Source organism: Phoca vitulina, unplaced genomic scaffold (assembly GCF_004348235.1).
Source record: "Phoca vitulina isolate PV1807 unplaced genomic scaffold, GSC_HSeal_1.0 scaffold2, whole genome shotgun sequence".
Classification (NCBI taxonomy): domain Eukaryota; kingdom Metazoa; phylum Chordata; class Mammalia; order Carnivora; family Phocidae; genus Phoca; species Phoca vitulina.
This window is the reverse complement of record NW_022589705.1, coordinates 10,058,190-10,069,860: the sequence shown is the minus strand read 5'-3', so window position 1 is coordinate 10,069,860 and position 11,671 is coordinate 10,058,190. Positions and strand designations below refer to the sequence as shown.

At 55.1% G+C, this 11,671-nt stretch overlaps 1 protein-coding gene across 1 annotated transcript; it reads left to right on the top strand.

The window, feature by feature from the left end:
- Positions 1-372: 372 nt before the first annotated feature.
- Positions 373-4,692, top strand: PROK1 (prokineticin 1). Its single transcript, XM_032415897.1, has 3 exons — positions 373-444; positions 2,997-3,122; positions 4,573-4,692. The coding sequence occupies exons 1-3, from the start codon at positions 373-375 to the stop codon at positions 4,690-4,692; spliced, it is 318 nt and encodes a 105-aa protein (XP_032271788.1).
- The last annotated feature ends 6,979 nt before the right edge of the window (positions 4,693-11,671 follow it).

The following is an 11,671-nucleotide window of genomic DNA, read 5'->3' as shown; positions in this document are numbered from 1 at the left end:
AGCAGGATGTCCCAGAGGCGCAGAAGACCATGGAGTGAAATGTATGTAACTGACTGCATCTCTGCGCTCCTCGGAGAGTTCGAGCCACTGTCAATGCCCCCGATGTGCTCATTTTTTATTGGTTTTGATGGTGATTTGATGTCATCAGGGATTCAGGTCTCATGTTCATCCCTGAGATCATCTGAATAGCACTGGTGACGGGGAAGGGAAAAGCAGAGCGAGGCATCCACAGGCAGCCTAGATCGGACTGCATAAATCTGGGAGGAGGGAGGGGGCCAGACAGCCTGGCCTTCCCAGCCGGCGCAGGAGGCTGAGCGGGAGCAAGCGAGAGGCCGTGGAACGGGCAGCGTCGTGCCTTCACCCCAAGTGACCATGAGAGGTACCATGCGAGTCTCAATTATGTTTCTTCTGGTGACCGTGTCGGACTGTGCCGTGATCACAGGGGTAAGGCGTCCAACTCCCTCTCTGCCCTGGGTTTTGGGAGGGTGTCAGGGTCTGCATGGAGGGGAGCCAGCAACCACGCAGGGGGCAAACCAAAAAAACTGGGGAGTCAACGGTCAGCCAGCATTTCAGAGAGGCATTCCACATGCTTTTCGGATTAGTTGGACCTTACCCCCCTCCTAGACGGGATCTACTTTGGAGAGGCTGTGTGTAAATCCAATCTAAAATTTTCAATTGCATTAGGAGAACATCGAACATTTTGAAGTTTAGACCTTGGGGAACATGAAGATTCCTAATTGTGTAATAAGGAATTCTTTCATAAAGTTGATTAGCACCCCATAATTTATCTTTTGTGTAAATTTTGGTTTTTATATAATCTGGTCCACATGTCAAGTGTAATTTACACAGCATGTTGACTTAATTAAAGGCAGTGACCTTATTAGCTTTAATTGGGGATGTTTAACCTCTGCTTTTTCTACTCTTAAGAAAGATTGTCTTGAAATTCTTTCCTTCCTTTATTATTTGTATATTTTAACTGTGCCTGGTTCTGATCAGAGCATTTGGCTGGGTGTACCCAAAAGCAGGCATTGGATAACAAATGGAAATCTAGCCTCCCAGTGGAGGCTCCCCACACAGGGGTGCTTGCCTGCCTTCACACTGGGGCTTTCCCCGGGACCACCCTCAAATGTGTTACGGTGGTGGGACCATTCTTACTAAAACGGAGAGTAATACCTGAGAGCTTTCAGATCAAAGCCACTAGGACAAAAAAAAAAGAGAGAGAGGGAAATTTATTTTTTTTTCCCCAGCGTCCTTCAACTTTTCACATAGAGAATGGAAATGTAGAAAAATGCCAAATGTCTCTTGGAATCACATTAGTTTTCATGATCACAGAAAGGAAAACTTCTTTCTTCTCCTTTTTAAAGGAAAAAGACTTGAGTTTCAAAGACGAACACATATTAAAGGCAAGTCAATGCTTTTGAGACCCAGAGCATGAATAACATTGTTAGGGCAAAATTATACCTAATGAATCAGCCTCTGAATCCTCCTATTGTGTAGCCTGATGATTGGGGAGGCTAAGAACAAAGGAGAGAAGCCACCAAAAGGGATGGGAGCTGCGGGTTGACCTTGACGCCCAGGTGACCTCATGGGGCCAGCTCCAACATCTGGCCAAGTGGTGGTGGGAAAATCTCTTTCTAGTAAACCTTCAAGAGGACCCTTTGAATAGCACAGTGAGAGAGAAATCTAGGGTAGGAGGACATGCATGACAGACAGGACAAGGAGAGGGTGGGACCCAGTCCTCAGGGGGTGAGGATCTCTTTCCACTCTCCATGCCTTGCTGAGGCCCCAAGGCTGACTCCCAGGAAGAGGCTGGGCGGACACCACCACACGCCCCTGCTCCCTGGACTGTGACCATCCCGGATTCAGGCTTGGATGGGCCCTCCTGCCAGAGTGGGACAATGATGCTCCAGCTCTGTAGAAGAAGAGTCAGGGAAGGTCTGCTTGGCCCTAACCCCGGGCTTGCAGGACCTCGTGGGTGTGTGACCTGTGCCCTCACTGGGCTGGAGACCTGCACAGCCAGGTGACTTCACTTGCACCTCCTCTGGGTGGCAAGCAGACCCCGCACCCCCACTTTCCCTCCCGGGGCTGAGCAAGTTGGCTGCTTCCAGTTTCTGCCAGGTCCCACCCAGGTAGCCAGAGGGTGCTCCGCAGCTGTGAATCTCAGTTCAGAAAAGCCACCCAGCTTCTCTGGGAGTGCCAAGATCGGGTGCTTCTCCATCGTGGCCCTGCTTGAGGCTGGAGCAGTTCAGAGGTCTATTTCCCCCCGTTCAGGCTTTTGTTTAAAGCAGGCTTGGGTGGGCTCGTTTACAAATGGCAACTTCCGGAAACCAGCCAAGGCCGCTTAGCTCCTGTTCTGGAGCCCAACCCAGAGGGGTCCATCCCTATCTGGGGATCAAGGAGGCCAGCAGAGAAGCCCCGGGGGAGCCCCTTGTTCTCTGGGGTGCTGGCACCTCGGGTGAGGCTGAGCTTCTGGTGAGGACCAAGGGGAGGGCTGAGGTGGGGGCCGGCATGGGGAAGGGAGGCACCATCCCCGGGTGTGGGGTCAAGGTTGGGACCTTGCTTCCGGGTCACCACGCCATCCTGGGTGAGCCGAGGGCAGGGTCCAGATGGGAGGAGCTTGGACTAACCAAGGACTGAGCCCCTGGGGCTTGGGCCATCAATGCCCCTCCCACCTCTAGGAACTCAGATCGTCCCATTTCACCAGCATCCTTGGAGCATGTCCTGGGGCTGGAAGAGCTGTGTCTCCTGACCTCTGCATTGGTCTGAAGAGGAGCGTTGCCTCCCTACTGGGTGGCCTCCGAGGAGCTGGGAGGGGTCCCCAGACTCAGTGCTGATGCCCCGCTGAGCCCTGAGCATCCCGGCGCAAGTGAGGCAGGAGCACGGATGTGCGGCATGGGGTGCGAGGCTGCCGTGAGGGTTTTGGATGTACCTCTCCCTTCTGCTTTCTCTTGGGGGGCACTAACGGGCACAAATGGCCGCTTTGTCTCCCCTCGCAGGCCTGTGAGCGGGATGTCCAGTGTGGGGCGGGCACGTGCTGTGCCATCAGCCTGTGGCTACGTGGGCTTCGGATGTGCACCCCGCTGGGGCGGGAAGGAGAGGAGTGTCACCCCGGCAGCCATAAGGTACCGCACAGACCTGCTCAGGGCCCAGAGCCAGACGGCTGACATCTCAGGGGGGTTGGGCACCGCCTCCTTGCTCCTTGGAGGCAGCCTGGGGTGGAGTGGGGGGGTACTAATCACACAGCCTGTTAGACCTGGGGGCCGGAACCCCAGCTGCTCACTTGCTGAGTGGCCTTGGGCAATTAGCATGACTGCTCTGGGCCTCAGTCGCCTCATGTATATGAGGGAAGATACCGATCGCCCCTGAAGTCTCTTTCAGATCTGATGAGCTCAGATTCTCAAGGGGGCCTGAATGCTCTCTACCCATAGGAACTTTCCCTCAAGAACATGAAATAAGACTCACAAAATGGCCTCCCATCCAAGGGATGGGTCTGGTTAGGGTGAGGCAAGCCATGGGCCCAGGGCATATGCTTCAAGGAGGGACTTGTACTCTTTTGGGCCCTACGCACCCTACTCCGGTCCACTGACAGGCAGCTCCCAGCCCAGGGGGCATAGAAGGGCCGGGTACAGGAGCAACAACAAGTGTGCATGGGGACCCCGCATGCCGGCTCCCTCCCCCGGGCTCCCTGCGGTTCAGGAGTCTGTCATGCTCCTCAGGGAAGCACACCTGCACTCAGGAGCCCCGTTTCTTCTGGGCTCAGCATCCTCCTGTGGTCACCCTCCTGATCCGGGCCTCTTGGGGGATGGGGAGGTGGGGTGGCGAGGCAGTCCTTGCCGCCTCGGGGTATGCTGAGTGCTTACTACGGGCCACTTGTCAGACTAAGTCCTTTCGCAGTTGTATAGTTTAAACCTCTTTACAGCTGTATGTGGTAGGTGCTATTATTAACCCATTTTGCAGATAATAAAGTTGAGACACAGAGACTAAAGAACTTGCCAGTTGTCACGCAGCTGGGAAGTGGCAGACTTAGGATTTGAACCTGGGCAGTCTGACCCTACCTGTGATCATAACCGTTCCTGTTCACCCTCCGCTGAGGAAACCTCAATAGTTTAGTCTCTGGGTCAGTCACAGGGCAGAGACGGTGCCTGTCCTGTCCCCCGCTGCATCCCTAGCACCCCCTAGCGTTGAGCACATCATAGGGGTGCTATAAGTGATGTCCGGTCCACCAGCGTGTGTGCGTGCACGTACGCATGTGTCGGCGAGAGGGCCTGGCTAGGCAGCGTGGGGGCTTGTGGTGTTTTAAGGCTGGAGTGGAAGGACAGTGTTGTGGCTGATTACATTGTCCCGAGAGCCAGATTGCCTGGGTTCAAATCCTGGCTCCTCCACAAATTAGCTGCGTGAGCTTGGCGTGTCGCTCAGCCACTGTGCCTCAGTTTCCCCCTCTGTCATAACTGTTATTGTCGGGCTGGTCGGAGGGGTGAGACACCGGCCAGGGCTGGTCGGGCCAGAGGCTCCTGCCAGGAGGCCCACCTCCCTTATGGTGAAGGAGTCCTCCTTCTTCTCCTCTTTTCCCAGGTCCCCTTCTTCAGAAAACGCCAGCACCACACCTGCCCCTGCCTGCCCAACCTGCTGTGCTCCAGGTGCCTGGATGGCAGGTACCGCTGCTCCACGGACCTGAAGAGCATCAGCTTCTAGGAGCCTGTCTGTTGTCGGGACACACATCGCGCCTCTGCATGAGCCCAGCCTGGGCTCACCTCTTAGGCCCTATCTGCCCCGTGGCCCAGCTCCCCCACCGCCCCGTCCCCGAACTGTCCTCCTCGGTCCCTCCTCCCTAGCACAGCCGTGTGCGTGCATGCTGACGCACAGCACACGGGGTCCCAGCTTCGGGCTGTGGTCCGAGACGGGGCCTGACTGGTTCTCTTCCCTGTTCGGCTGCCTGAAGGGTTGTAAGTAACAGGAAGGGGATTCTTTTCCCTTAGCCTCTGCCTCACTCACCCGTCTGGTCTTCAGAGGTGGCTTGTCCTCTTCCCTGGGCCCATCTCTCCCCCTTCCTGCATGCGCTCTTCTGCCTGAATCCCACATTCCCCAGCACAGGCCCTGGGTGTATTGCTCCGAGTGACAGGTCCTGGACTGAGCCTCAGGCCCTTTCCATGAGGCCTGTGAGGAGCGACCTTTCCGGGGTGGCGGGAGGCCGGGGTGCAGTAGACGGTGATCTCATGGCAGGTGCGGGGAGCCCGCCCACTAGGCCAGAACTGCATTGCCTCCAAGGCCCCTCCCCGCGCACTTGACCAGTTCACTAGTGAAGCCCCCAGTTCCCACGGCCTCCCTATAGAATGCAAGTGGGGGCAGTTTAATCTAATCAGCCATTGACATTTTAGGAGGCAATTAGGGAGTAACCTCAAACAGCTCCTTTCCGAGGATCAGCCCCTGGGAGCATGTCTGTGACCTTGAGGACGGGGGCTTCTGCCCAGCTTGGGGAGGTGGGGAGGCGGGAGGGGAGACAGCAGGCAAGCACATTGATTTTGGACCTGGGGGAGGCAACTACCCCCCAGAGACCAGGCTGCACAGGCCTCACACCCAGAGAAGGCAACTTCTCTAGACAGCAAGGCTTCCCGGAGCTCAAAGCTGTCTGTCTGGGAGTTGTGTCACTGGTCTCCACTGGCCTCTAAAACACCCAGCCCCACCAAGCTCCTCCCAGCTGGACCCTGCCCTCGGCTCACCCAGGACTGCGTGGTGCCCCGGAAGCCCCGGAAGCTGCGCTCCCTGACCTGCCCCCTGCAGAATAAAAGCATGAACAAAGGGCGAGTGGCCGTGGTGTTCCAGCTGGCGTGGGGACATGGGGTAGGGAGGGCAGGACGGGGCCTTTTCCAGGTGGGGAAGGATGCCATTGGTGTTCCTCCTTTTGTTTTGGGCAATTTTTTTGCGAAAGTGGATTCAGGGTTTCTTTGAATGAAGGGTGACAGGCACTGGGCTCTGGGCCCGGAGGGTGCTGCTCAGGTGTGTGGCTCAGGCGCATTGGTGGGTTGGAGACAGGAAGGGAGCCCTGAGCTGGCGGCTGAGTGGGGACTCCATTGGTGAGATCTGGATGGGTTGCAACTCCCATTTCTGCAATTTAGTCTCTTTTGCTTAGTATCCAGGACCTGATGCCCCAGACCACCATGTGTGGGATGAGGAAGTCTGTATCAGGATGGCCCTGAGCCTGTGTCCGAACCCAGGGGCTGGGAGCATCGCCTAAGTGCCAGGCTACTGTCCCCACAGCCCCTCCTCACCCCAATTCCTAGCCTAGAAAAATGCAAAATGTAAGATGAAAGGACATTGTATAAGCCTCCAAGCACATTGTGATTAATGAGGCCCTGGGGGCTCCTGCCCTCCCCCATTTGCCCTGGATCTGCCAGCGCCTTGCTCAGGGATGCTCAGAACAGGCTTTACTGCAGGACCCACTCAAGCCAGACCTGAGCCCCACTCAGGGCTCCCTCTCTTTGTTTTCGGCTCCTTTGATAGACATCACTGCCTGCTTTGCTGACTCTTGGCCCTTCTTGCAGCCCATGCACAAATCTCTCCCCCCTGCACTCAGCCTCAGGGGCTGGACATAGAACTACTCTCCATGTCTAGGGTTCCAATCTGCCCATCCTTGTCCTTTGGGTCTCTAGGTACCGCTGATTGCTGCCACGTCATGCTGGTGTGCGGGGCCCTCCCCAATCAAGCCGTGTCCTCGGCAGGCAGAGCCATCCTGGGTGAGACAATGGCCACGTGTTTTCAGCACAGCAGAGACGGGGTGATGGCAGAGGGGTGCCCATGACGTGGCGCGCACTGACTTGCCACCTGGAGCACCCCCCATCTCTGTCCCCATCTGGGAGCTGGCCAGTCTGCAGACCCTATTTAGTTTAACTGGAACAATTCTCATTTTTTATACCAGAATGCCAAGGAATGTATAATTGACCTCTGCCCCAGTTTCTTGCTGCTTTTTTTCTGAAGCCCTAAGAGGAGAGATGGGGAGACTGGGGGGATGGTGGTGGGGTAAGAAAAGTGTATTTGTGAGAATTCTTTATATTCAAGAATATACTCTTCAGAAATACAATTATAAGAAGAACCTACTTATAAGAATAATATATCCAAGATAAGAACGTATTCCTGAAGAATTAAATTAAATCAGGGTTAAGTGAAAAGGACACCCCTTCAGGATGTGGGCCCCTTCAGTGACTGCCTTACCTCCCCTTAGTCCAAGCCCCTTCCTCCCCGACAGGTGGAGTCTCGTGCCATCTAGTGACCAACCTGGGGATGGCAAGGAAGAGTCAAAGATGCACCCTTCTCAAAGCAGACAGGGACCATTCCCCAGATGTCCCCAAGATTCAACCAGAGGCTTAGAGGGACAGTGCTTCCACCTGTGGAAAGAAATCTGTCAACCTAAGGAGCACAGGAGAAATATTTAATTGCCCCTTTGGGTCCCGTCCCTCCTAGATGCTTCTTTCCTAGAAGCTACTGTCATCTTCCAGTGAGACACGCTCCAGCTTCCCCCGGAGTGGGACCGTGGAGGTGGGCGGGGCCAGACGAGGATGATGGGATGCCCCTTCCCCCTACCTGCGCCCCTGAATCTCCATCTTCTTTGCCAGTCATCTGGGTCAGTGCTCCCATCACCCCCCAGGATCCAAGTCGGAAGCTCAAGAGCAGTCTAGATTTCTTCTCTCTTCTACTGTCCTTTCTCACGGCAGCCATGGCCAAGTCTAAGCAGTCATCCTGCCCAGAATGGCCTGTGGCAACTGCTTCCGACCTATTCTCTCTGCCTCCAGTTTTCCCCTTAAAATCCACCCTGGCCTGTCTACCAGCATCTTTCTAGGCGGCACATTTACCTGGTTTGTGCTCCCCGATGGCCCTTATCAGCTCCAAAGGAGAAAGCCCAGCCCTTGGTAGGGAGCGACAAGCCCCCGCCCACCCTTTCTCTGCCTCTCCCATGCTCCCCACCAGGCTTCTCAGCTTCGGGACTGCCTATGGTCTGTGGAAGCGGCTACATGTGTCTTTGCCTGAGCTGTTCCTCTGCGGGGAATGCTCTGCTTCTCTTCTGTTGTCTGGGGACTTCAACACCTCCTTCAAGAGCCACTCAAATGCACCCCCCTGCCCCATCCTCATCCATCAACACAGAAACACCTGGGATGCATCTCAGGCCCCGAGTTGGCACCTGCTCTTAGAGAGCACCCCCCACCCCTCGAGAGAAGGAAGGGCAGTGTCTGCGTCCTGCCTATGTCCCCGGGTTGAATAGTGGGGGCCAGGGCTGGAGCAGCTGCATAGCCAGAGGATGGAGGCTCACCTGGGGGCAGACCCAGCCCCAGCCTATCCTCTCGGTGGCCTCACTTCCCAGGACCTGGACTCGCCTCCTGTGCCCAGTAGACAGCAGACTGCATCCGCAGGGGCATGAGGTCGAGGGACTGAGAACAGCCAGGCCTGTGGTGGAGGTGGGGGATGGAGAGGGGGGCAGGAGGGGCTTCTGGGCCCAGCTCCTTGCCAAGTGTCTGCACCGCCCTGTCGGCCACAGATCCCTTCATTTACTGAGGCCAGAGGCTGCCCTCTGCCGGGGCTGGCTTCAGGGCGTGGGGGCCAGGGTTCTTCTCATCACAGACCAAGCCCAGTATCAGGTGTACCGAGTCCAAGTACCAGGTGTACTGAGTACTTGACAGAGGATGTTGGTGGGCTGCCTGCCATCCGGCAGCCCTTCTCCAGACCCCAAGCTACACAGGCGGTGTCCTCCTGCTGTCTGCACTGTGGTCTGTCACTGCGGGCAGAAGGGAGCTGCGGGGAGGAGGCAGGGGTGTTCTGGGCTGGCGGGCCTGGCCCAGACTCCTCCCCACAATGTTTGGAGTGGAGACGTGGGACGTGGCAGGGTGCTTGCTTTCAGGATCTGGGTACACTCCATGGATGGGGAGGGGGGGGGGGACACCTTGGCAGATCTGAAGGGAGGGCCCACAGAGGACTGAGAAGTTTCTGGTCATCTGAAGTGGAGCCCCCAGTTAATTCATGTATTAATTAATTAGTTTATTACTAGTTTATGAGCTAAGGGGTCCCTTTATTGCATGGTTAACAGAGGACCATGAGCTGCTGGAGGGCGGAGACCATGGTTTTCTCCTGTGTCTGGTGCCTGGCTTAGAGCTGGGCTCAACAGACATCTACTGAATGAACAAATGAACGAAAGAAAGAACAAATGAATGAATGAATGAAACCGTAGTGGCATTTCCTAGGAGGAGACAGGCTGGCGAGGGTCTCAGGGGCCTCTGGTGTGTAGGGTTCTATAGCTGCCACGTGTCACAGACCTTCTCCCCCCAGAGTCCCCACACCCCAGTGCTCACCTCCCGCCCCCTTGCAGTTTCTGGCTCAGCAGAGGGAGGCCCTCTGAGGTCCTGGAGATTGGGCGAGCCATACACAAAGCCCACGATAGCCCTGAGAGACCAGGACGGGCCCCGGGGTGCAGACTAGGAGTGGGAAAGTACAGGATCTGTGAGTGAGAACATCTTAAGTTGTACAAATTCCATTTACTTTTGTCGGATGGACTTTGCCATTGGGGACACAAAGACAAAAAAGGACCGTCCCCTCTAAGAGAATGCTAGCGGAAGGTAGGGCAGAGGGAAGGGACCCAGCTGCTGGCACCAGTGAGGGGAGATGTCACCAGTCGGGGGCTGGAACTGAGCTGAGCAAGGGGAGGGCCTAAGGGAAGCCGGGTGCGCTAGCACGGGGGGTGGGGGTAGGTGAGTTCGTGGGTGCTCCTCATGGAGGACCAAGGGCCAGACACTGAGCGGCTGAGCAGAGCCGAGCATCTGCCTGGAGCTCTCTCAAGGGCCTAAAATGCTAGAGGATTCAATGGAAGTCTGCCGCTAAGCCCCGCTCCCCCTGAATACCGAAGGATGAACTCGAGATAGTGTATTGGGTAGGATTCCAACTGGCCGGCACCAAGCAAGCACACGAGTGCGTGTTGCTCAGTGTCTCTCCCCGGCACTTCTTCCATCTCACAGACTCTGGCCACCAGGCTCCGGGGGCAATGAGCAGAGGGAAGACCCAAGGCGGAAGCAGGAAGCCTCCCTCAGCCAGAGAGAAAGGTCAGCTCAGGGGAGGCTCTGGGGCTGAGCACTCACCTCAGAGCCGAGTCTGCACAGCAAACACACTGTTTTACTTTGACTGTGTATTTACCCAGCGTGGTTTTGGTTGGGGGCGGGTTAAGCTGGGGCCAAGGCCTCAAGCCCCCACAAGGACAACACTTGGCATTCTTACTCTTTCGGAGCTTTGACAGTGATAAACCCTGGGATTGAGGAATTGCTCTTGAAAATTTGCCCTGTGTCCGATCTGAGACCAGCCCAAGAGTCAACCTGGAGAATTCTCCTGGAGTGTACCAAAACCTCGGATCCCACCAGATGAGGAGGGAAGCACAAGGTGGTCTGGGGCCCGCTCTGCATAGGGTTTTTCCAGTGGGGAATCAGAAAGAAAAGTGAAGGACCATCTTCACACAAACAGCTTGCCTCCATCAACTGGGGAATGAATGAAAGATGCTGTGCCCATACAGTGGAATGTCATTGAGTCGTAAACTGGAACCTAGTACTGCTATTACCACAACAAGGGCGGACCTTGAGAATGCTGTGCTAAATGACAGAAGCCAGGGGCCCCTGGGTGGTGCAATCCGGCTCAGGCTGTGATCTCAGGGTCTTGAGATGGAGCCCCGTGTCCTGCTCTGTGCTCAGTGCTTGGGACTCTCTCTGCCACCCTCCCCCGCCCACTCTTGCGCTCTCTCTAAAATAAATTAATAAATCTTAAAAAAAAAAAAAAAAAGAAAAGAAAGAAGCCAGACACAAAACATACCACATTTCGTATGATTCTCTTTATGCGAAATGCCCACAATGGGTAAATCTCCAGAGACAGACAGCAGATTGGTCATTGCCTGGAGCCGAGTGTAAGAAAATAGAGAGTGACTGTTGGTGGGTACAGGGTTTCTTTTTGGGGTGGCAAGAATGTTCTAAAATTAGGTTGTAGCGATGGCTGCATAACTGTGAATATCTAAGGAATATGGAATTCTAGATGTTAAGTGGACGAGTTCCCATGGGATGTGAATTATGTCTCAATGAAGCCGTTTAAAAAAAATCAATATTAAAATCCATAAAGTAAAAAAAAAAAAAAAAACCTTTCCAACTTGTTGGCAGAGGTCTGGCCAATGTGCCCAGGCTGAAGAGAATGAGGCCAGGCCCTGTCTCAGCACTGCCCGAGGCTGCACAAAATGGCCCGTGTTTCATGAAACCAGGCTTCGGCTTCTGAGGTTTGGGGCCTGCCGGCACCTGGGAGGTCCTCAGGGTCTCGGGCACAGCAGGACTGGAATATTCCAGGCTGGCAAACGATTTGGTATCTCTTAATGTTCATTTGACATTTATCTTGTGGGCCGGGGAGAAAGATGCACCCAATAAAGCATTTGTAATGAGTGGTTTTCTATACCCGACAGACAGCTCTTTGAATGGTATACTCAACTGTTTACAATTTGGATAATAAAAGAAATCCCTCATTAGCAGGACAAAAGCGCTATGTGGTGCACTGTGCAGCTTGGGCTTTCGGGTTCCTGGTGCTTGCATCTTAAAATGAGTGGCAGCTCGCTGCACCTGGAGCTGGGAGCTGGCAGAGCTCGGGGAGGGACACTGGCCTAGAGCTGCCCTTC

Excerpts from the sequence above, each read along its gene's own strand:
- PROK1 (XM_032415897.1), top strand. The coding sequence starts at position 373 with ATGAGAGGTACCATGCGAGTCTCAATTATGTTTCTTCTGGTGACCGTG. Across the intron at positions 445-2,996 it reads ACTGTGCCGTGATCACAGGG|GCCTGTGAGCGGGATGTCCA; the intron begins GTAAGGCGTCCA and ends CTCCCCTCGCAG. Across the intron at positions 3,123-4,572 it reads GTCACCCCGGCAGCCATAAG|GTCCCCTTCTTCAGAAAACG; the intron begins GTACCGCACAGA and ends CTCTTTTCCCAG.